Source organism: Talaromyces amestolkiae (genome assembly GCF_001896365.1).
Source record: "Talaromyces amestolkiae strain CIB chromosome Unknown scaffold35.1, whole genome shotgun sequence".
In the NCBI taxonomy this organism is placed as follows: Eukaryota; Fungi; Ascomycota; class Eurotiomycetes; order Eurotiales; family Trichocomaceae; genus Talaromyces; species Talaromyces amestolkiae.
Genome location: NW_024468071.1, coordinates 22,810 through 46,485, shown reverse-complemented (window position 1 = coordinate 46,485; position 23,676 = coordinate 22,810). Strand labels below are relative to the sequence as shown.

Genomic DNA, 23,676 nt, shown 5'->3' with positions numbered 1-23,676 from the left:
TCTTCTAAAACAATAAGGTATGACGTCGGTGGCGGTCCATTAACCACATTAGGAAAATACTCACTGGTGATAAATCTAGATCTGACGCTTGTGAAGGACTTGCTTTGTGCCTGCCGATAAGGGATTAAGACCAGACCCTGATCGACCGTCGATCTGGTTTGTTTCAGAATAAGAAGAGGTTCGTCGAAATTCGACGCGTTTCGATACTCCACTTATGGAGTAAGGCGTGTCTGGTGCCTGGCAGGACTAATTTGATTCGCACGTGGGCGAATTCCCAATCACGGCTGCGGGGTGCATCGAGAACGAACTCTTTGACGACAACCGACACCAGTCTGTACCGGCATCAACTCGGACTTAACACCAACTCGTTTTCAACAACGATTCATTATGAATCCAAATCGGACCGATACCAACTCGATCAACACCAACTAGTACTGGCAACCAATTCGAAGTGACACTAACTCGGACTGACACTAGCTCGTCTTTGACAACAATTCGTTCTGACTCGTTTTGGTTTATGCTGCGGAGAGTGCGATTGTTAAAGACAGACACAAATTCGATTCTTCACACGATTTCTCTTTCGAATCTATCCCTCGCATTTAAACTGAAAAAGATCTTGCAAATTTATCTTGATTTACAACGCTAACCATGGGAAATTATGGCCACAGTTTTCGTGCGAGCTGGCTTGTTTCATGGTTGTGTGCACACTACCACCGGCTTACGCTTTTCACCACGATTTTCACCACTTTCCCACATCACTTTTCACCATTTTTCCACCTTTTCCCTGGGCCTCGGTTTTCTAAGGAGCCAAACATGGCTACCACCTTTAAAAACCTTCCCTCGCCCTCCTGCGACCGATAGTCGCCAACTCTCTTTTTTATCCAGCGAATCTCCACCATCTCTCTCCCACCCTTCCTACCATGAGCCTAACGAGAATTCTCATAGATACATCGGCGGTAAGTCATAAACATTACCGCTCGAGGTATTAAGCGATCCTATTCTCTGATGTGAAATTGCAGATACAAATACAGGACACAAATTATCGGCGTCTCTACAGTAACGCGAGAAGCATCGAGGTGAAGTCACAATCTCCTGTCAGTATAACGAATCTTTAACAGTCAGCCAGTTTGCTGGACTTTTAGCTTTCTATTTGAACTCAATCTTGACTCTGGAACCTTTCTATTTGCAAGAAAAGCTCGCCTTTACCCAGAAATTTCTGGCACCCGGTATATCCATACATACCGGCCATGGGACGGCTTTTCGTCCAGCGGAACTTCATCACTTCTTTCCCACCCTTTCTACCATGAGTCTGACGAGAATTCTCATAGATTCAGCGTCCGTAAGTTATGAATGCTGTGCATATTACCGCTCGAGTTATTAAGCGATTCCCGTCTCTGATGTGAAATTGCAGATACAAATAGAGGACGCAGATTATCAGCGTCTATACAATAATGCGAGAAGCGTTCAGGTGAGGCCACAAACCTTGTTAGTGTAAGGAATCCTAACGGTCAGCCAGTTTGATGAATACTTGGCCTTCTACTTGAACTCACTCCTGACTCTGGAACCTTTGTTATTGCAAGAGACACTCGCCTTTACCCAGATATTTCTGGCACCGGGTATATCCATACATACCAGCTATGGGACGGCTCTTCAGGCTCATCAAGGTGCTCCCTTTCCAACATGATGACAGGTCGATTTTGCTAACTAGAACAGCTCCTTTAGATGATAACGACGTGCCGCATACAAGTGAACCTCCTGCCCACACTATTCGCCCCGTCGAAATAAATTCATCCAGTGCTCCCCAGCCGGCGGACACACTGGGTCACGAGGCCAATCTTCCTACCATAGATGCCACTTCTGAGATAGGATCTATGAGCCGCCTGTTCGACCGAAACGTTGATGACGACGTACAAGGACCACCGCAAACTCCTCCGCACGCCTCGCCACCAGTTCCATCATACTATCAAGGTGTTTTTCTTCCCGGATACTGGTCCTCTTGAGTGACCCCGCTAACTCGTACAACTTCCACAGATCGTTATAACGACGGGACACTGTCTCGCGATATGCTCTCCGCGCAGAACATTCCATCCATCGAAGCGGGCTCGAACACGGTGGTCGCAGATCATCACATGGAGCAGGTCGATCCTTACGAACATGGGTACAGTTCTTCGTCCATGGTCGGTGCTACACCTGACTTGGCGCAGACGAGCGATCCTATTGAGCGGAATTTTGACAGCTGCCAAAATTCACAACGTCTTGGTTGTTTCACTTCTCCGGAATGGATCACTGACCAAGACAGTCCCTCTTACTCCAGCTTGGCAGCGTCACCCGGGATGGGCCGATCACCATCTACCGTCTCCACTAGCGACTGTAACCAGTCTAGTCATGATACTGGGGAGTCCATGCCTGCTGAAAGAAGTTTGGCGGGCACCGCTGGGGTAGAGTCATATCCTACCCCTCTATCCTACCCCTCTCATACTCCGAAGCTAGCAAACCGTGTACCGAAACGCAAACCTCGTAAAGCAACGAGGAAAAAGGCTATTCGAGAAGATAGAGACGTGTCAGCGTCAACACTCTCCACTTTGGAACGGGGTAATCCTTCACCGTCGAACGAAATTTATTCTCCTCAAATGTGTCTCCTCAGATGTCTGGTGAGTAAAGCGTATCAAGTCACTAATGGGGAGACGTTGCGTGGGGTCGATAAATTAGACGATGGGACGTTGCGTACGATCTATGAAACAGGCGATCGGATAGTTAGGGGAACTTGTGCCATTCTCAATGACTGGAGTGAGTGGTTGATACGAGAGTTTCAACCAGTATTACTTCCTCCTTATCGCAGTCTTTCCACAGTGGAAAAATGCGTCGCTGCGTCTCGAATATTGGTAGAACCCAAGGATGGCAGCCATGGCAAATCCATAGCTCGTCGTCTGGCACAAGTCCTTCTTTACATATTCGTTGCAGTATACGAGAAAGAATTGGGAAACATGTTCTACCGAAACGGTCGCACACCCATGGCAATGGCCCATGACTTCATAATGGAAAGGGTCGCGTGGAATCGTAATCGACTTGTGGACAGTAAAAATTATGGCAAGCGATGGTGGAGACTAGGAAGTGGCATTGGAATCATCACAATTCTGACATGCGCACCGGATTCGGTGATGGGCGACATGTAAGCCAGCCCCGAACATACTAATCGATAGGAGACTCACTTTTTGTTAGGGAAAACCGAACATACACTGATGATTTCTTAAAGCTCTTGATCAACTATGTGAGAATCGCGTATCCCAACGCCGTAGCTCACTTTCAGTCACTTGATCCCATTTTTCATTCCCTTTTTGCTAATGCTTCATTTGCCACGAATGCTTCCGTCCGTCCAGACGGTTTGCATTTGGAATTTAATCCTCTTTCTGAACGGGTCCAGTGGTTCAATACCGAGAAAGCAATGGAAGCCGCAACGGAAAGGCTCCTGCGTGTCTTCACATAAGACTTAGAAGGACAGGCGTTGCAGGCAGCAGTCTGTCTCTTCAGTTTGATACTCCTTAGCTCCGTATATAATAATTACTTGCTGCCTTTTTTTTACTAATATGGCGGGAATAAGTCTGTTACATATGCATTCACTGAGTCTTATCACAGACCATAAACAAAGAAATGATTTAATTTCGCATTACCGATTTAGGTTAAACGTAGGCAAGTAACAGTAGTCCGGCAGAACCCAGCGTCGTTCCTGTCTCGGACTTCGATCTTGAAGGTAATGGCAATCAGTATCGACATGGCTTTCATGAGGGCATCGCTTTGGCTTCGTCGATTGAATTCGCGCTTTGACTGAGGAAGTTCTTAGAAGTGGTCTTTAGTGGCTTGGGCCAATGGCGTTCCTGCTGTCATTAATTTACGGGAAGCCATTCAACGGGGGGAGGTGCGCACTAGTTCTCGGAGAGACGGGCTGAAAGCTTCGGTAGAATCGGACTGAAAAGTGAAGATTCGACCGGTGCCTCTTAGCCGGATCACCATATAAACATCAGCGTCACACTCAACACTGTAGGTGTAGCCTTTTTTGAAAAGAGTCTTCCTGAGCCTGCCTCTTTGTTGACTCCTCGCTCGCGGAGTATCCAATTGACGTTTTTTGGAACTTGAATCTGCGGTCATTTTATAGAGTGATTCACCTTGGTCTGACTTGATTCACTTCATCTTTCCAATGGGGGATCCATTGCGTATTTATAGGGCTATTGTTATTGACTCTTGAGTGTTTGAAACAGAATGGCACCGTGTTGTTTGTTGAAACCAAACTGGACGCTTATGTAAGGCCTTTGCCTACGAAGGCTATATAAGGTCCTCAGCGCCCTCGTCTACGACATTGCTCACTGCATAGTTTCTGGTGTAGAATCCACTTCTCTCAATCATTTATGGATGCCGTTAATATTTATGGAATTGCCGTTGGCGGCATCCTGTTACTTCTCATTGTAGCTCGTTTGGGACCCGCTCTCTGTGATTTGGCCCGCGTACTCTCCATTTTGGTGTCGAAATATCTCGTTTATCCATATATGCTGAATCGTCATCGATGGTTCGGACCTTGGACCTGGGCAGGGATCATCAAATGTCTAGTGTACGGCGCTTCAAACTGCGTTGTCGTCTTGTACAATGTCCACACATACGAGGAGGCTAGTACTCGGGCAGGCAGACTTGCTCTTGTCAATATGACAGTCCTATTCATGGTCCCTCACCTGAGTGTCCTAGCAGACATCCTTGGAATTCCCCTAGAAGCCTGCCAATGGATACACCGTGCAGCTGGGTGGATGACTTGTGCTTTAGTGACGACTCATGTGTTGACAATTCAGCAAGATGTCAACCCTAAACAAGAGGAGACCCTCTTTGCAATTATTGTAGGCAGGTTCCCTTGCTGTCCAGATATCAAGGCTAACTTCTATTTAGGGCGCCGTATCGTTAGCAATGATTATTATATCTACTCTTCCTGTCCTCAAGAAGCGGATCTATGAAATATTCTTGCGAACTCATCAAGCCCTTGCAGTCCTATTCTTCTATTCTATTTGGCGGCACTTGTCCTCGGGTTCCGTCTTCCCACGACTGTATATCTACGTTCCGTTGTCTATCCTCTGCTTGATCACTGTCTACCAGGTTGGAAAGTTTCTATACCAGAACAACTTCATCTCATCCCGGCCAAAGCCGCGTGCAACAATTACCTGCAGACCGATTCAGCTACCAATCGCTGGGAACAAGGAAGGCTCCGGTAAGGAACTGGAAAACGATACCGGGCGCATCATAAAGATTCGTGTTACTCTGGGTAGGCCTCTTGGCATTGGCGCCGGTCAGTGTATTTACTTGTGGATGCCCTCGGTGAGCCTCGGTTCTTGGATGCAATCACACCCCTTCGTAGTTACCTCTTGGTCATCAGAGAAGCAGACCACGCTGGAATTATTTGTCCAGGTCCGTCGAGGATTCACTGCCACTTTGCAACAACGCGCCGCTGCCAGTGGATCCGCTTCGTTCTGTGCGTTCGTGATGGGTCCGTTTGGGATTAGCCACTCCTTAAGTCAGTATGAGACCGTCGTTGCTGTGGCCAGCAATGCTGGTATTGCCGGCGTGGTTCCCTATCTCAAACAGCTTCTCTATAGCTACAACACATTGACGGGTCAAATCCGCCGTCTGCATCTCGTGTGGGAAGTTGACACCCTAGGTAAGCAATGACCATTTATACACACGCCCCGAGCTAATCGATATAGATATGGTTGTTGAAGCGCAGCCTCTACTTAATGATCTTCTCAAAGACGACAGTCTTACCAACGGCTATGTAAGTCATACCAGGTCCTTTGGGGGTCGCGTCTGACGACTGGAAGATATTTGAAGTATCGATCTATACTGAATCAGCCCACGATAACGGAGAATCCTTCGGAGAACACGGTCGTGCTTTCCGATACCATGGGAAGCCTGACTACAACAAAATCATATCCACCGAAGTGGCAGATGACTATATAGAGAGAATCCCTAGCACTCCAGAACGGACTGGGGAGATTCTGATACTGAGTACGTCTTTCATAAAGTCGATAACTGATTGGAATACTAACATCGATATAAAGCTTCCGTCTCAAACCGATTGAGAGATCATTTGAAGTCCGTTGTTTGTCGATACCTTGGTAAGAAAGTTACTATGCAGGAAGTGGACTATCGGCCGTCTGAAGTTATCGCACAGTAATTATGGGGAAATGTTTCTCAACCTAAAGTGTTTATTAGTTTACCAGTCGAGATAGACAATTCCATGACGTCATTATGTTCCTGTTTCAAAGCACGATCGACCGTGCAGGTTCTAGCGCAACGGCTAGACCCACATGTTCCTGTTTTAAAAACACGATCGACCGTGCAAGATAGCGCAGCGGCTAGACTCACATCGGAAACAAGTTGATGACGTCGTCACCCAGTTCAACCTTATGTATTTGAAACTGAGTGCTTACTACGGAGTAGACAAAGTAAGTATACCGGATCACGTAGCTACCATATAGAGGAAATATTATTTTCATCAAAGATAGAATGACATATGACGAGTAGAGGTATGGTACATCCTTTAGATACAGTAGAATTTGCGACCGTTCATACAATAGAAAAATAGGACACACGGAGTATTCGCGAAGCCTAAAATCAGCTATTCACATCTGGGAACTAATAGAGTAGAAAGTGCGTGCAGAAATCAGTGCGAATCGAGCCAATCCCGCCAAATAATCTTTTGAGAATTTTGCGGTCTTGAGGATATACTGTACAACCGTTAGATACTCCGTTGTCTGTCATTGGTTTGATCTGAACATACATCTTTCAATTCATCGACAGATTCAGCTGTATCTGTCTTTAGGAGAAATTGAAAAGCCAGGGAGTCCATAGACCACCGATCTACATTATCGATTCCCTTAGCGCCGTTTGACTTGGTATATTTTTGCATGAGCAGTGTGGCTATTGATGCGACGGCATCGATTGACTTGGCCTGGTTCGGAGGTCCCTTCACACAGCAATCCAATGCCGCTGAGAAGTTGGTCAGCTCTTTCTTCCCGCACATTGAGGTGCTCTTACCGATCTGGATTGTGCCATCCATCCCCAGCAGGATGTTGGAGCAAATGAGAGCCTGGTGGTCATATCCACATGCGTGGAGAAAGGATAGGCCGCTGAGAATCTTCAGATATGTTTAGTGGTCTATATCCACGATCAGGGCTCGTGGTATTACCTGTGCCAGCGCGGATAAGACTTGAGTGTCACGGGGGTAATAATCACAAGCCACCAAGTGGTCCAGAGTCACCGGGAGATCGTCAAACACCATATATACAGAATCTTCATGTGTGAAGTATTCTCGAACGAGTAGGATATTCTCATGTCGAATTATACGGAACTTCTCCAATATATCTTCGGAATCTTCTTTCTTAAGTGTCCGTATGGCCCTTAACTCCGACGGATGGGTACGAGCGGTAGCTATAGAAACGTCACCAGCGAGGTCACAGTTGAATATATGGTTGTAGTGTTTCCAGGGCGAATCTTTCCAGCCACGCAACTCATGTTCGGCTTTAGCTTGAAGCACGGTCATTGGCAGTCCCAATCTCTTAGGACCACCAGTTAGCTTAGTAGAAGAGTTTTTTCCTGCGGTCTTTCCGCTGTCCGCTCGTGTTTCCATAGGCCCGTTAAGGGATTGATGCGAGGATTTTACTGAGGCACTGTCAGAAGCACCAACAGTAAGACTTTGAGATACGTTGTCCGACATTATAGACACAAAACCAACTGCTACGGAAAGACCTTCATTACGCAGGGTGGCTCAGACAGGGAAGAAGGGGGATTTATGTGAAACCTTACAATAAACAAGAAACGAAAACTGTGGGTTTCAAAACAGGGTGGCGTAGAAATGGCGTCCTGACGCATCTGCTTGTTTCGCATCCATCGCTGTCAACGAAATCATAGACATAAACCAAATAACTATGGACAGCTCTTCGTTACGTACGCTGAACCGGACAGGAAAGACGTAACAGGAAAGGAGACGAAAGGGCTTCAAAACAGGGAGGGGTGGAAACAGTGTCATGACTCATCTGCTTGTTTCGCATCCGTCGTTGTCAACGAAATTATAAATACCCCCAACATGCCAGCCCAACCATCGTCTCTCACAATTTGTCGATCGTATATTGATTGAGTGCTATACGTCAACCACCCCTGCTCCGACATGGATCGTTCTATGTTCAGCAGTACAGAGCTACGGTTGGCAAGAGAACGACGTCTTAAATTTCAGGGCACAGCAAAGATCAATATCAGCCAAATATCCCTACCTTCCGAGTACAAACCGGACAATGTGGAGAGGCTGCGGCGTATCTTTGACAGTGAAGATTGCGACCGATTATCATTGCCAAATCATGTCGTGGCGACCATCTCGAGGGAACACCTCATGAGTGCCCTGAGTGGCAACGAGGTAAACGCCAACTCTTTGATGAGTCAGCAGCCAGATAGCTACGTCGCCCTCGAGTTTCCGATTGGACAGGTGACGTGCCTGCACGGACAGCACCGTTTGAGAGCGGGAAGGGAGTTCTTGGCACCCTACGACCGGTGGTGGACAGTCGATCTATATTTAGACGGTGGGTCTAGATTCCTCATTCATAGTTACTGGGGTCTGACTCTCGACGAGACATCAGTCGGGAGCTTGAGACGGAATTAACGGATGAATATGCTAATGAAGCGACACCGACCGATGGCGAAGTGTATCGCAAAGTCCGTCAGTATCAGTACGAAGCCAGTGCTCGCTTCGAAGAGCGATGGCTGTCTCGGCTAACAGAAAATAAACAAAAGCGGATGCGACAACTGTCACAGCGGGAAAATAGTTCGATCCGCTCGGCTTTTGACTCGTTGCTGCCAATTCCGGGTCTCTGGAATGGGATGAGTATTGGCAACCTTCCTCGGGTCATTGCCGTGAAGTGTGATGAGGTTCGTATTCCCTCGGCGCCATGAGACTGTTGCTGATGCAATCAGGAAATTATTCACTACCTCTGTTTTATCAAGGACTTCTGGTCATCACTAGTTGAACATGACCGATCTCGGATGGAGAAGATTGATTGTATGACTGTGGAGAAGCTCCAGCTTCTGGTTCCAGGAGGGTTAGACCGGACCAAACTTAAAGGCCTCGTGCTCAGTGGTGAAGCATTCCCAAAATTCAACCAGGCAGAACGCAAGTCTATCTGGAGGGTTTTGCGCCGTCGCGGTGAGATTGTCCCATCGCTTCACACTTTTTTCAAGGACATTTCTTACCTCGAGGTCACATCGAGCTGCCTTGGACGATTAGTCGACCTCGCGGCCATGCGCAAGCGCACCATGCGGTCCGCCATGAAGCAGATCTACAACCCCGCGAGACATGGTCGCGGTCGCTATCAAATGCAAGTGTCCGAGACGGAATTCCGATCATGTTCCGGGACGGTGGAAGAAGGCAGAGAGAGTGGATATCGACAACTCTGGCTCTTTGCCTTTCGACACTACCTCCAGATGCCGAAAGCGCGTCAGAAAAAGAAGCGACATGCCAAAACCAAGTTCCGAGAAGCCAACGATGGAGTCGTGCACCGAATGGCATCCCTAGCCCTTCAGCTAGGATTCGACTCACCGCAGATCCGACGTCTCATAGACGACTCGCCAGATCGCCGGCTTGCGCTGGAAGCGCTTCTGAAGGCACGTGACCGTGATCAGTATCGTTACGATTCTATCGATACGCTTGTCAATCAGATTGTAGCATGTTTTAACGAGGCCGTTCCTGTCGAGATTCGAGACCGTCGCGCCTCAGCTCCTTTTTCCACCATCCCCAGACAGAGTCGATGCGGGAAACCCAGCATCGAGACTCACGAACAAGAGCAAAACTTTCTCTTCCTCGATCAGATGGAGAGCCAACCATCGGATGAGTCCGTTTCCGCACTCTATGTGAGAAGATGTGTATATTTCGCTTTCTTTGGTCGACCGTCTGAGACTCCACCAACCCCAATTGACGAAGACCATTCAACGCCCCATAGCTCCCCTCATCCCCCTCCGTCGCCGCTGTTCGTCCCTGAAGAAATCAATCCGTCAGACGACCACCAGATAACGGGGACCTCGGATCATGTGATCGACAGAACTGACACTCAGCGTCGGAATAGTAGACGCGAGGAGCGGCGGGAACGGAGACAGCGGCGGCGGCAAGAGCGGGAGACTCGGCGACGGCAGAGAGAGTCTCGCCGTCAACGAATGTCCAGTGGTGGACATGAAGGCGGACCGGCCGCCAGACCCCATTCTGTAGACCAAAACCATGGGGAATCAAGTCGCGGGTCTTCCGGAAATATCACGGAAGTGGAAATCGACGCTGGGAATGAGCATGAATCTACACAGCCGGAAGACACAGTAATCGAGGAACTGAGAGGTAACGCACTCACCGCTAACCAGACGCCAGTTGACTCATCGGTAGCGGAACCGATTGAAATCGAAGCCGCGCTTGAGAAAGATTCTCAAGCGGCAGATACTCTTGATGATATAATGGTGCCAGAGCTCGTTATCGATGATACCGAGGACAATTCCGGGCCACACGACTTCATAGAAGCGAATACACCAGGAGAGATAGACGAAAATGAGTCCCTAACTCGACAGGAGCCTGACCACCTTGGCGAACTGCCGTCAGGTCATTTTATAGAAGATCGTCGATCCGTTCTCAGTGCTTTAAACCAGCATAGGGCTGTGCGACGACGATCCCGACCCTTAGGACCCAAGCGGACGGTCATATCCAGACGACAGGCTGCAGCACAGACCCGCCTCGGCGGAAAGAACCGTCGTCTGACGCAAGTAAATATAAAACAGGGGCATAAGCTCACCTCCCATGCGGACCTTCCAATCCAGAGTCCACTCGAAGAAGTTATAGCGGAAGAGAGGGCTCAAACGCTTGCGCAGTTAGAAGAGGGTCCAGTCATCTCAGAATCGGTCGTTGCAGATCATGCTGATCTTCCCCAAACGTCCCCCCCACCTTCTGTGCCAGAGTTCCTCGGTAGAGTGCGCGAGCCCGAAAGTCCAGTGGAGGAGAGTCATGAGCCCACCAACATTGGGGAAGACCCGCACGAGACAGAAATAGAGGACCATAATGTGACTCCAGAGATAATCATCCACGAGCCGTCTCCTGGGCATATTCCGGAACATCCCACGGACAATGCCAGGTCGAACACCCCCACAGAAGCAAATACATCACCGCGAGAAGTGGCTGACGGTGAGGCTCTAATTCGACAAGAAGATGACCGCCTTGCAGAACCTCCCTCCACACTCCGCTCATCAAGACAGCATAGGGCTGCTCGACGTTCCCGACTCTCAGGGCTTCCCTCCACACTCCGCTCATCAAGACAGCACAGGGCTGCTCGACCTTCCCGACTCTTAGGGCTCAATCGATCGGCGAAAGCCAGACGACAGGCTGCACAAAGACATCGCGGCGGAAAAGCCCATCGTCTCACGCAAGTAGATATGAAACAAGGGCATCAGTTCACTCCCGGTGCAAACCTTGGAGCTGAGAAACTGCCTCCAACCGAGGATCTCACAGGGCAGAGCCCACCTGAAGCGGTGGTGGCGGAAGAGAGGGCACAAACAGTCGCCCAATCAGCAGAGCCTCCAGCCGTCTCTGACTCGGCCGTTGCCGATCCTGCCAATCCTCCTCTGCCTTCGGTGCCAGAATTGATTGCTCGGTTGCGTGAGTCTGAAAGCCCGGTGGAAGGGAACCAGGGAGTTGAAATTGGGAATCCTCCACCCGAACCTCCTCATGAAGACCTGCAAGCCGCAAGACCAGAAGTACTGACTGACGACAGAGAATCCCGTCGAAAAGTTCCGAGAGACAAGAGAATCGCCGAGGAAGCTCGACGTGGACGGGAAGCCAAGCAGCGGGCAGAAAATACTCCGCGAGCAGCCCAGGAATTCGAAAATGACTTCACTCAGACTCAGAGCGGGGACGATCTCTTCAATGACAACAACAACGGTGAGATCACTCCACTTGAAGGCAATCATGCTCCTCCTGCTGCTACTGGTGGAGGTGGAGCAAACCAGAGACTTCGATCAACAAGCCCACCAAGCCCACCAAGCCAACCTCTGAAGGCTGGGCGAAAACAATTTGCTCGGCCTGCTCGCCAGGGTCCGTATCGGCGTCCAATCGAAAAAGGCCAAGAAAAAGGCCAAGGAGACCGAGATCGACCTCTCACGCAGATCGATATGCAGCTGACGACTTCAGATCAACCTACCATTGCCCCGGGAGATCCGCCACTGCCGGCCATTCCTCTGACTGAGCCGGCGCCGATCGAGAACCCGTCCAACGCGCTTCCAGTTCCCCCGCCTCCTAATGGTAGTGTCGAACGCAGGAGGAAAGCCGCCAATAAGATTCGAGAACAGCGGCCACCCATTGTTGCCAGTCCTCACGAGCCGTCCGATGATCTGGTCATCTTCCGGGTCTGGACTGGGACTCGGTGGACGGAGCGGAAGAGAGTCGTTGCCGATCCGTCTGATCCCCTTCGCTGCGAGCGCGAAGCAAAACGCTTTGTAGAAGCATATCATGCACAGCTCCGAGATGCGCGACTGCGTATGCTGATGCCTTCACAATGTCTTGAGTCGGCTCGACAGGATGGCAGCCAGTCCGTGTTTCTGATCTTTCCTGAAGACCGGACTGTCAACAAAGCCATGGAACAGGCAGCGGCAGCGTTCATAGGCTTCAGACGTCGTTAGTGTTCGCTGCTTCGGCGGCAATGTGACACCATCATGCGAGGCCGTATGGAAGCCTCGGCCGCGAGACCGCATCTCAACGGCTCATTCGACTCCATGGCCACGGAGGAGCCACGGCGGTCGCCAGTGGGCTGGCTGGGCTCTATGGCCCGGGCCATATGGCCCAGTGGGCGATCAGGACGGGTTCATGTGTCCATGTCCCGTCGTCCATGGCCTTCACGCCTCCGCCTACGGTCCACTGCTCTATGTCTACATCCATTTGGCCCTCATAGACTTGTAGACTTGTCTTTACGGCGGATTGGGGCATGAGGCTCTCGACCAGTGTCCCACCACGACGTATAGCCAGCCCAGCCATATGGTCACCGAACTTTTGTAGGAAATACTCAATTATAGAAATTCTTACCTAAGCCGCTCGCGGTCAAGAGATGGACTATCTAGAATGCATACCACCTTGGGATGCGTTTACCAGGTGTCATAGGCGTCTATGATTCATCTGATCCTATGAACGGCTTCCTAGGACGCAAAGTTCTATAGCAAGGGCCTCGCCGTCCTATCACAATCAGATTGCTGAGTCATTTACCTGTTCGAGAAACATAAAGCTTAGTCATCCGCTTGTAGTTAACTAGTTAACTGAGTTAGCTATTCAATTAGACAAGACCTACCCTACGATCGGAGAGACTCCGGATACAGTTTCTGATTGAACCCAGGTCAAAAAAACCCAGTCAACCTAATTTGAGATTCGTCAGCTCTCCGGGAGCTGGTTAATAATTCGACCGTCACTATCACAGATCGCTGAGTTCGTTTACCTGTTCGAGAAACATAAAGCTTAGTCATCCTCCTACAACCAGTTAACTAAGTAAGTTAGTTAACTAAACCTCGAACATAGAGCTGAGTCATCCGCTTGTTCCAAACGACTAATGAGATAGTGTGAAGAAGTATGTACTTGGTCGCTCTATCAAAGGAGATCGCTGTCATTCGCCTGTCCCTGGAAACATGAAGCTTAGTCATCCGCCTGTAGGAACCAGAAGAGAGTTTGGGACTCTGGCTGCAGGATCTGTTTATCCTCGTGAATATCCCACAGCTGCTTCCTTCTGTTCATGCTGGTTTTATCTCATGCCGAGCCCGGTGGGCTTTATGCGGCCTTAACTTGATTCGCTGCGTGGGAGATCTATGACAATGCCCAGTGGCGAGAGAGTAGTTTCTCCTGCGAGTCCATGGAGCTTACTCACCTGTCTGTGGAGGCCGACAGCCCGACAGCCCCACAGCCCCCCTACCCTAGGCCTATTAAAAAATTCTGTGCCTGAATCTGCACGTTTATCTGCGATCGTCGCACTGTCTAAAGATGTTTCATTCGGCGTTACAGATACATGCTTCATGAGATACCTGGATTGTTTCGGCCGACCACATCATTAGGCATGAACAATGGGGACCACACAACGAAAGTTATTGGACCTTCCAGCTGAAGTGTTGCAGCTAGTATTTGAAAGCGTATGAGGCCTCTCTTCACACAGACGTACTCCATACTGATGGTTTAGGAGATATCGAAATCCGACTTATGGGCACTCTATCACACTTCCCAATCTCTGCGAGTTCACGCAGTTCGACTACTTTTCCGGGAGACATTCGTCAAGTTCCAGAAGAACGTGCCCATATCCTTGAACTTCAGGAGACTGCCCGTGAGGACAGTGATTGATGTATTGTTGAGGGAATTATCGCATATACGAGACCTGTATCTATCCACATCTTCATGCACGAGTCCCACGAGTTTCCTTGACTTATTGGGACGAATCCCTAACGTGAAGTGTTGCGTGTATGTTGACTCCCATCCCATTTTCCTATAAATACTATGAGATTTACATGGCTCGTATTGATGCTGATTCTCTAAAGAATTGATGCGGTCCGTGATCACAGGATCGCGGAGCCTAACACGTGTTCCACGCTGGATTTATCCTCCTACCTCTGGCCCTCTTGCTCCTTTCAATCGTTGGAACGCCTTATCATAGAGGTGACTTGCTCGTGGACGATCCCAAGCTTGCCCGCTCTTCGTGACTTGTCAATTGACTGCGAGAAGAGCAGCACCGGTGGCTCTTCTATTCTGATAGACCTCACGAAGCTGCCGCGGCTATCATTTTTCGAATTGGAAGAGTACGCAGGGGAGGGCCTAACGCTTTTGGGGTCGTCTTCGACAGTAAAGAAGGTTCATTTCACGGTCTCCAATATCGAATTGAGCTTCCTACGAAACCTGGGACAGAACATTGAAGAACTCGACCTGTTCTCTTGTGCCATTCACCCGGAGGGACATCACTCCAGAATCCAGCTACCACATCTGAGGTCTCTGAGTTTGACGAAAGATTCTATCACTTTCCTGCCTTTTTTGTTCCCAACCAACATTTCCTGCTTGGAGAAAGTATCCATCACAACTGACTTTGATTGTGGGTACAGCAAATTACTGGCGCTTTTGAATTTGGAAGAGGGTACTACCACAGAGCTGTCCAATCATGATCAATCTCTCGTTCCTTTCGCAAGCCGGATCTCACACTTAGTTGAGACTCTTGAGTGGCCGGTGGACTACAGAATTTGGAGTGATTGGTTTAGTGGCAACGATAGCGATGGGTCTGATTCAATGTGATTATCAGATGTGTCACGTTCTGTCTGAGCTAGTCATTCGTCCTTACCATATTTGCAACCGCTTGAAAAACATCAGTGAAAACTCCTCGGTCAAACCATAGTGCAGCTTCCCTCACTGTGATACCAACGGTCGTCAGCATTGACCACAAATTATCTCCTAAACAAGCTGAGTGTTTCGGCATTGGAGTGTGTTTCTTGGTTCATTCCAAGTGTAGCTGAAGTTCTGCTATTGGATACAGCCAACTTGTTCCTGGCCAATCTTGTGCACTATTTGCGGCGGAGGTTGAACAGGCAGCCGAGTCATCCGCCAGTTTTAAATTGATGCAATTACAGTATTTAATTAGAGACGACCCACCTCACAACAGAGAGGGGCTCTGGGTACAGTCTCTGCCAATCAAATCGGTAGTTACTTTTGAACATATAGCTGACTCATCGCTTGTTTCCAAACAACTTCAGTTAGTTAACATAACTTACTCCGTAATGGGGTAATTGCTTGAGTGCCGTAGGAATGGCCCCAAATGCTCAGCTTAGTCATGATCTTGCGACCACGGTTGGCTGTCCAGACCGCCTCATGACATTGTTTCGGTCAGATTTAATCCTGCTATCAAACAATCTACCCACTCATAGGGTTTGCAAAAAAGGTGACAAGAGAAAAGACAATCATATTGTATGAGTCAGGTCCTTGTGAAGTGATCTTCAAGGATGGCCGCTGCTCTTGAAATATATAAATCGTGCATCTCCCCTCGATAATGCTCAATCAGCCATACCCTCTGCCGGCTAAACTAATCTCAACTTGAAATGAGTACGGCCAATGATTCATCGATTTCCCTTCAGGATGGCGAATGCAAGGAAATCACGGAAAAACGGTTGACTGGCGAACGTCTCTCCTTCTCTTGGGAAAGGTTGCCATTCTCTCGAACGGATACCATCTTCGTCGAGTTCCCAGACATGTACGGAGATGGATACTCTGGAATGAGGATAGGCGATATCTCTTCTCAGCCAACGTTGGTCAAACAAATGAACGTTTGTGACTCGTTCCGGGCAAATGACCTCGTACAGCGAACTAGTCACCCAAATTTGGTGAACCTCACGGGCATGTCAAGGACTCGGAACGGGGTTTTTTTCAGTTATGAGAGAACAGGGGCCTCCTTGACAAATTTGCACGCATTCATCAAGGGAGATGCGGTGGCAGTGGCCACTATCTGCAAAAAGGTCAGAAGCACATAAGCACTTCGTCTGTGAGACGACTGACCAAGATATAGATTTTACACGGCTTGATATATATCTATGACTTCCTCAATATTTCTCACGGAAACGTAAATTGTGACACAGTGTGTGTCAATGAAGACGGTGAAGTTCAAATTGGTAAGTCACTACAATCGAAATTCACAATCACCCTACTAATGCCTCGACAGGAGATATTGGCAGAAGCATGTTACTGGGTGGGAGGGATAATTTTGCTCGTGACATTGAGGCTGTTTATAGTATTGCAGCTACCCTTCTGGATTTCCCTAGCAACGTGAAGCTTGTCCACATGTCAGGGCTAGCGGCTGATCAATTCATGAAAATGCCACTTAGAATATCCCCCAGGGAACTTCTCAAGGTACAAACCTTCCCAGAAGTCATGCTCTATATGGCCTAACAGCTAGATAGCACCCGTTTTTGCGACTTGGCCAAGACTCATGGTATCTGTCGCACCTTGGGCTATTACGCTCTTATTATATCCAGACCCAGTCACACATTGGATCTACAGAAGGAGAAGAAACAGGAAACGATGAAATTGCCAGCGAATCTAAAGATTCTATTGAAGATGCCAGAGGAAATCGTTGATCTTAAGTACCAAAATGATAACGCTGAATTGTTGCTGTCAGGCACTAAAGGCATCGGCTTATGAAAAATTCAATACTATACATCCCGACGCAGTGGGACAGCAAACCATACTGTAGGATGGGCGTCCTTGTTCGGAGCATATGCCAAATACGGGAAACGTAGATCAGTCTAAAGAGTGATTCACGTGATGCTTCTATACCTAGGCTGCTGCAAGATGATACTCCTCGGCATCCGACATTTGGTCCCCATCACCTGCAGTCATAGGTTCAACGTCAAAGAGTTTGTTGACACAGTCTTCCAGCAAATCTCCAATGAATTTCTTGTTCTCGCAGTCATCACGGACGATCCTCTCCCTCAATTCTTTTTCCTGCAAATCAAGATCGTCTCGTTGTTGTTGTATCTTCTGGAGTTGTTGGCTCAGTGTATTCTCTAGAAAGTTTTTATTGAGCTCCATTGATTTGATCTTACTGTCAATCTCAAGTCGTAAGTCTTCGAGCTTGGCAGTCATCCGCCTGTAGAGAGTGGTAGCTAACTATTCAAATAGACGGGACCCACCCTACGATCAGAGAAACCCCGAAAACAATTCTGCCGATCGAGTCAATATTTATGTCGATGAACATTGGAACAAAGCGGCGGTGTCGTGGGCATTCTCAGTCGACATGGCAAGTATTTTAAGAACCAATCTGAATTAACGTCGACTTATTACGTGACAAAGAGTAGCTAATCATGTGCCGAGAATTCTATTGCGTCTGTCTCCTACGCAAAGAGCAGCTTGAATACGTGGTAGTTATGTAATTCATAACCTTTTTTAAGAATAGGGTCAAGGTAATGGACAAGTCAATACAAATCACCGTCACAGTCGACGCACAGAACGCGACGGGGATTACCACATCGTATATCCTTTCCTTCCACCTCGTTCTGCTTTTCCAAAGACTTGACAAAGTGTTCATATTCGGTTCGATAGCGGTTCGCTCGCGCGATTATCTTGTCCCTATCCGGGACCAGATAAGTGCCATCATCCTCTTCAACCAAGCGAACAGTATCATCTAGGATCAAAATACATTCTATAGCACTCAGCAGCTTCAATGACCGCAGTGTATCATCTCGCAGCTTTTCGTCATCCCAACTAAAACGGTCAACAAGGATGTTGGTACACGTTGTTATTAAGTCGCCGTAGGAATGTCGTAGCGTCGGCAGATGATCGTGGACCCGATTTTCACTAAGCCAGAGAATATCGCGCTTGGGGTGGATGTAAAAATTATGAGATGGGAAGCCCTGGTGGTGAAGATGGTGATAGTGCCGCAACGTGAACTTTCTAGATTCTTGACACACCGATAGCGCTATCGGTGGCTGGAATTTTTCAGGCGGGTATGTCGTCAATCCCCTAATATGGAGACTATTTTCAGAAAATGTCGATAGTGATCCAACCGGATGCAAGATGATGACACGTTGATTTTACTTTTTTTTTTTAAAATTGTCATATGTGTCAGAGAATTTGACTAATACGCTAATCCCGATTTAGAACTGTTTCTCGGCATGAAGCACAACAGCCCGATAAAACCCAATGCCGGCTACTGTCGCGATAAAGGCGAAACATGAAGCTTAGTATATCCCTAGATAGAGAGCCGTGAATCCCCTTTATCCCTCTCTCTGATGTCATACTTGAGTTTTATGAGCTCAACAAGCAATTTGCTCATCTGTCGGTCCCCATTGTCTGTTGTCTCGTCGGATGCTGGCGCCTGTTGTTCGCTTGGCGTTTCCTCTTAATTGTCTTTCTCTCTTTTCTTCTACCGGAGTCTCGCGATTTTCCTTCTACTTCTTCTTTTTCATGTATGTACCTGGATATAGTAGTTCGATTGCTTAATGGTGCGTTTTGGTCTTATGTGGTAGTGGCTTGTCGTGTTCGACCAGGTCTGGTGGTTGGTATACTATGTAGGGGTTCGTATTTCGGCCCATTCCGTAAGGATGCGTGCAATCAGCAGATCACAACGATGCAAGCTACTCCTCTACACTCAGATTGCAATGCACTATCCACTTTTTCCTCCGAAGCACAGTCCTCTCTTCGGGATACGTCATGGTAGTATTACCCACCCCAGTGGATACACGGAGTTTAGTCATCCTCCCGTGAAGCCCCACAAACCCCACTATTGTTTAACTGGGTTGTGCCCTGCAGCCGTCGATATATAAGATTAGAACACGCTGCCAATATAAATTATCTTATTGTGATCAATCCGAATGTTGCGTTCTAGACTTGATCTCTCATTCTACACCGGGTTCCCAAGTTGGGCCATCACTTTCATCTTATGAGATCAAAGGCTCAAGTTCTAGCTCAACATTTTACCTTTTCATTCCATCTCCTTCGCATGAAACTTGACCCAATCATGAGCCCGTCATGTAGCCCACTGAATAGTAGGGCATCGCCTGATGTTCCGAGTGGTGATATCTTGAGGAATCTTATTGACATTAACATTCGGCTTCCTTCCACATCCAAAGCCGCTCGCAATGATCCACGGCCCACAACACCACCCGAGTACTACTTGTCACACAGTATTATTCGGATCGATTTAGCGCAAGACTCATGTACAGGACTAGCTCAGGCACAGCCAAGGCTGCGGTGCAACATATTGAGAGAGCAGGAAAAAAAGATGGAGGTACGTTCTGGAGGGTATAATCAATGGAGTAAAATATAACGATAGGCAAGATTGCAAAAATGACGACACAGTAGGCTGCCTGCAGCCACGATCTAAGCCTGCCTCAAGCAGCGCAAAAAGGACGGTGTCGCAGCTAGCATTACATCGTCGGTCTTCACCCACTGGATGCTCTCAGGAGGGCCATTGAAATGCAAGTGTGAGTGGTCTGGAGGCTCATTGATTGCAACAGAATCATCTGTGGCCAATGAGGAATTGGCAACAAGGGCTTGAAGGGCGACATCGAGCGACTGGAAATACGCGATGGCGTCTGGATATGCGTTTCTCAGGTAGTTGACCAAGAGTTCCAGGGAAGCATCATCGAAGCCACGGTTCTTACAGCCACGGTTATCACTGGCACAATGTAAGCTCGAGTGGTGACACGGTCGAGCGGTGACACGGTCGAGCGGTGACTTACAAAGATTTGGCCATGCGCGGCGCACAGGCCAAGACATGGATGATTCCGATCCCACTTCCAAGTCTCCACCATCGTTTGCCGAGATTTCGATTGTCACTGAGGTACTTCCGGGTGCACTCCTTGCCATTGACCTGAAAGCCACGAAGCTGGGCGACGATGGAGTCATGGGCGACGGTGACGGATTTCCGACTCTGAGGATTGAAGGATGCATTGTCTAGCTCTTTATCGTATTCATCATGGCAAACGTGAAGAAGTATTCGTGCGAGTCGGCGATGGATGGATTTCCGTTGCATGTCATTATTAGTCTTCATCAAAAATTGAGACATAGAGGCACAGATTGCCTTTAGCGAAAGGCTGTGGCAGGGTGGAAGCAAAAGTCCGTCAGATGGGAAATTTTGGAGCAACCAGCCATTCCAATCATCCAAGACAGCAGCGGTGTGATGAATGATGCTATCCCCTAATTGATAGATCTCCCGCAAGGTCTGAACGTTCTTGGATAATCCAGCGTGGCTCACCAGAGACTGAAGAAGATCCAAGCGTGTGTCCTGAGTTTCATTCAACGCACCAAGATCACTCACTACCATTGGATCCTCGTTGTGCGAGATGCTTGATGGATCTGCTTCTAGAAAGCTGATGGGCGTTGATTCCGGGAGATCTGCCATCGCTCGTGGGGAAAGTTCCTCCAGTGACCCACCAGTACTAATTTCCATTGTATAGTTGGCAGGGCCGGGAGTATACGAATCGCTAGGGGTTGGGTACGCCGCAGTCGCAGTGGCAACGTCGGAAACTTGGTCACACGTGGCGTGATCTTCCATCTGCTGGTCAGGCATGAACTGGTCGCAAATCGGGTCGTCCTGAGTCCACGCTGAGAGGTCCATCAACGGTAATGTTGCAGGGTGGGTGGTGGAATCGGAGACCATGATGTTATTGAGAGCGGTGGATACTGTTATTGGTATGTTGTCTCCGTAGGACTGATAAGGATCACACTCTACGGATATTGGCGTAGATGTGGAGCCTGCCATAGGGTAGCTACCGTCCATTTGCAATACATCACCGGCCATCGTTGTAGGTTGAAGCCATTGCATACCGATTGTATCCGTGTTTAGAGAGGAGACTGTGTCACTTGAATATGGTCTCTGCTCGCTTTCAGCTTCTGTAGGATTTGTCCGATTTAGCAACAGTAACGTCACACCGTCTTTGTTTTAAAAAATACCTTTCCCAGGGAGGTTCGATGGGCTAGATCCGATATTGAGATGGGTGGATATATTTGGTGGGAGATACAGGTTGAGAATAGCAAACTTCTCCTCCTGTAGTGGAGATTCAAGGATGGACAGCGCGTTCAGAATCAAGGCGAAAGGTCGAAGTTCATCACCCTGGCACGTTATTAGCACTGGAAAAATCATCGTGTGTGATGCTCTTACCTGGAGACTTCTCGCATAGTCGTAGAGAGCGTGGTCAGACCGTGGTTCCTGCTATCTTACAATAAGACGAGAAAGAACGATAGGGAAAATTGAAACGAAGTCCATATCTACCGGTGGCTCCAAAAGAATTCCCGTCGCACCCATTGTCACCAACAAATTTGTCGTCTAAGCGAGGATAAGCCAACGGGTCGTCACCCGTGAGCATATGCTAAGCGTGGATAGGTGTGGACTCCCAAAGGCTATCTTCACAGAAACCTCGAAACGGGTCAAGTATAATGGCCAGAAAATCGTGTGACGAAAGTGATAATAGTGGGGGAGGAAAAATGAGTTGACTTTGTCGTGATGAAGGGGGAAGAGAGCAGGCGACTGCCCCTCGCGGGCAGCAAAGGTTTTTAAAGGCGGCCATTTTCAGCACCTCAGAAAAGTGAATCCCTATGCAAACATGGTGAAAATGTGAGCAAACAGTGATTAAGAAGGTGGAAGCGTTACTGACTCCAACGAGGTGGTCGTAGATGGAATCGATTTCTCCACCAAACTCCCTAGCAACCTAGATTGACAGGACACGGCAAGATTGTCGATAATTCGGTTCTGTGAAGGCATTCAGAGCCATGATCTCTAAGAAAGCACTGGATTCCCGTCTTCTGAGAAGACAGCTACACGTACATGTACGGTACTATGGTGCGTCGGACCCACACAGCCAATTGCAATAAGGTAGAACCAAAGCGCGAGATCGATTCAGAATGAACCCCAGACCGGGGGACTTAACTTGACCTGGTATGCTCAGCATGTGCTCAGCATGGCTAGGCAACAGTTCAGGAGAAAGTGCGGAATGAAACTGAATGACGTCATGTCTGAGTTTGCCCGTATATGATGGATTATTTTTTGGGTTCCAGACCGTACTATGTAGAGCTTTGAGAGTTGAGCCAGGCACCTTCTCATAGAGATCGGTAGAGAAGGGAGCAGACACGGAAGGTTCGAGAAGTGAACGGGAAGTGTCCATCCATGATGGCCCAATATGGTTAGCGTGGACTTCAACACAACAAAGCAAGGAGGGGGTATCAAGTCAACCAGAAGTCGACAGTGAGTTTCCAGCCAGACGGCGGCGATCTGCAACAGACTGAATGACGAGACAACCTGTTTGGATTTGGGTGCCTGGTTAGATCCCAAACATGAGGGCAGTGTCGGTTATATATACCTGGCTTCTCTCCTGACAGTGCCACCTCCTTTCATCTTCATTTCGCCAAAGACCAGTCTTCTACGCATCATAGGGTGAGACATCGTGCTTATTGCCTCAGTGATTATCGCCAAGATTGATTCTATGCTATGCAATGACTTTTATTGGTCCTTACTTTCCGGACTTTGATCAAAAACAGATGTTGCTTCTGCTTCTTGGTCATTGATTCCTATGCTGTCGTGGACAGTGGGATCCTGTTCCTTTCTCCTTGACGTTGCTTACGGGACTATTCGATTATCTTTTTTCGATGCGAATTTACATAAACCAATCATAGGGACCGTACTTGTTGAGGGCACAGGATGACACAACCCCCATCAAAGATTTTGCTGTCCGCTTGCTTACGCTTTTCGGTGATGATTAAATGCACAACGATCGAGATACATAGAGGTGGGTTCCGGATGCCTCCATAGTCTCCGTACTGATTTTGTGTTTCTCAACAGGGCAACTCCCATGTGGACTGTTTAGGACCACTCCCCAACCAGCATCCCAAATCAAGAGTCACTAACCCCTTGGATAGTAATTGTGAGCCCAGGTGTAATCTAAAGAACCCATCTGTGGCTGATGCCATGTTTACAGCATGCAGCAGAGGCCACAAATGCCACTAGTTCTGAGACTGGCTTTAGCCGCCGTCACCCAAACGGAAATTCCGGCTCAATAGTGCAAGGCCCTCTTTCAGAATTGTTGACATTCTCCCGTTGTACCGCGCGAAGGGTTTTTTGTTCCTCTTTCCGAAACTGTTGG

The 23,676-nt window shown here is 48.4% G+C and overlaps 3 protein-coding genes across 3 annotated transcripts; 2 read left to right on the top strand and 1 right to left on the bottom strand.

Annotated features, from left to right (window-relative positions):
- Window positions 1-1,637: 1,637 nt before the first annotated feature.
- Window positions 1,638-3,484, top strand: BHQ10_010342 (uncharacterized protein; the record flags this gene model as incomplete). Its single annotated transcript, XM_040872962.1, has 3 exons — window positions 1,638-1,968; window positions 2,032-3,169; window positions 3,220-3,484. The coding sequence occupies 3 exons, from the start codon at window positions 1,638-1,640 to the stop codon at window positions 3,482-3,484; spliced, it is 1,734 nt and encodes a 577-aa protein (XP_040738844.1).
- Window positions 3,485-4,400: 916 nt separating this feature from the next.
- Window positions 4,401-12,720, top strand: BHQ10_010341 (uncharacterized protein; the record flags this gene model as incomplete). The annotated part of the gene is made up of 7 exons (XM_040872961.1): window positions 4,401-4,877; window positions 4,927-5,320; window positions 5,390-5,689; window positions 5,736-5,803; window positions 8,264-8,603; window positions 8,654-8,949; window positions 8,995-12,720. 7 exons carry the CDS (start codon window positions 4,401-4,403, stop codon window positions 12,718-12,720), a joined length of 5,601 nt encoding a protein of 1,866 aa, XP_040738843.1.
- Window positions 12,721-17,374: 4,654 nt separating this feature from the next.
- On the bottom strand, window positions 17,375-21,845 carry BHQ10_010340 (uncharacterized protein; the record flags this gene model as incomplete). Its single annotated transcript, XM_040872960.1, has 6 exons — window positions 17,375-17,687; window positions 18,044-18,450; window positions 19,970-20,216; window positions 20,281-21,433; window positions 21,494-21,653; window positions 21,762-21,845. 6 exons carry the CDS (start codon window positions 21,843-21,845, stop codon window positions 17,375-17,377), a joined length of 2,364 nt encoding a protein of 787 aa, XP_040738842.1.
- Window positions 21,846-23,676: the final 1,831 nt, after the last annotated feature.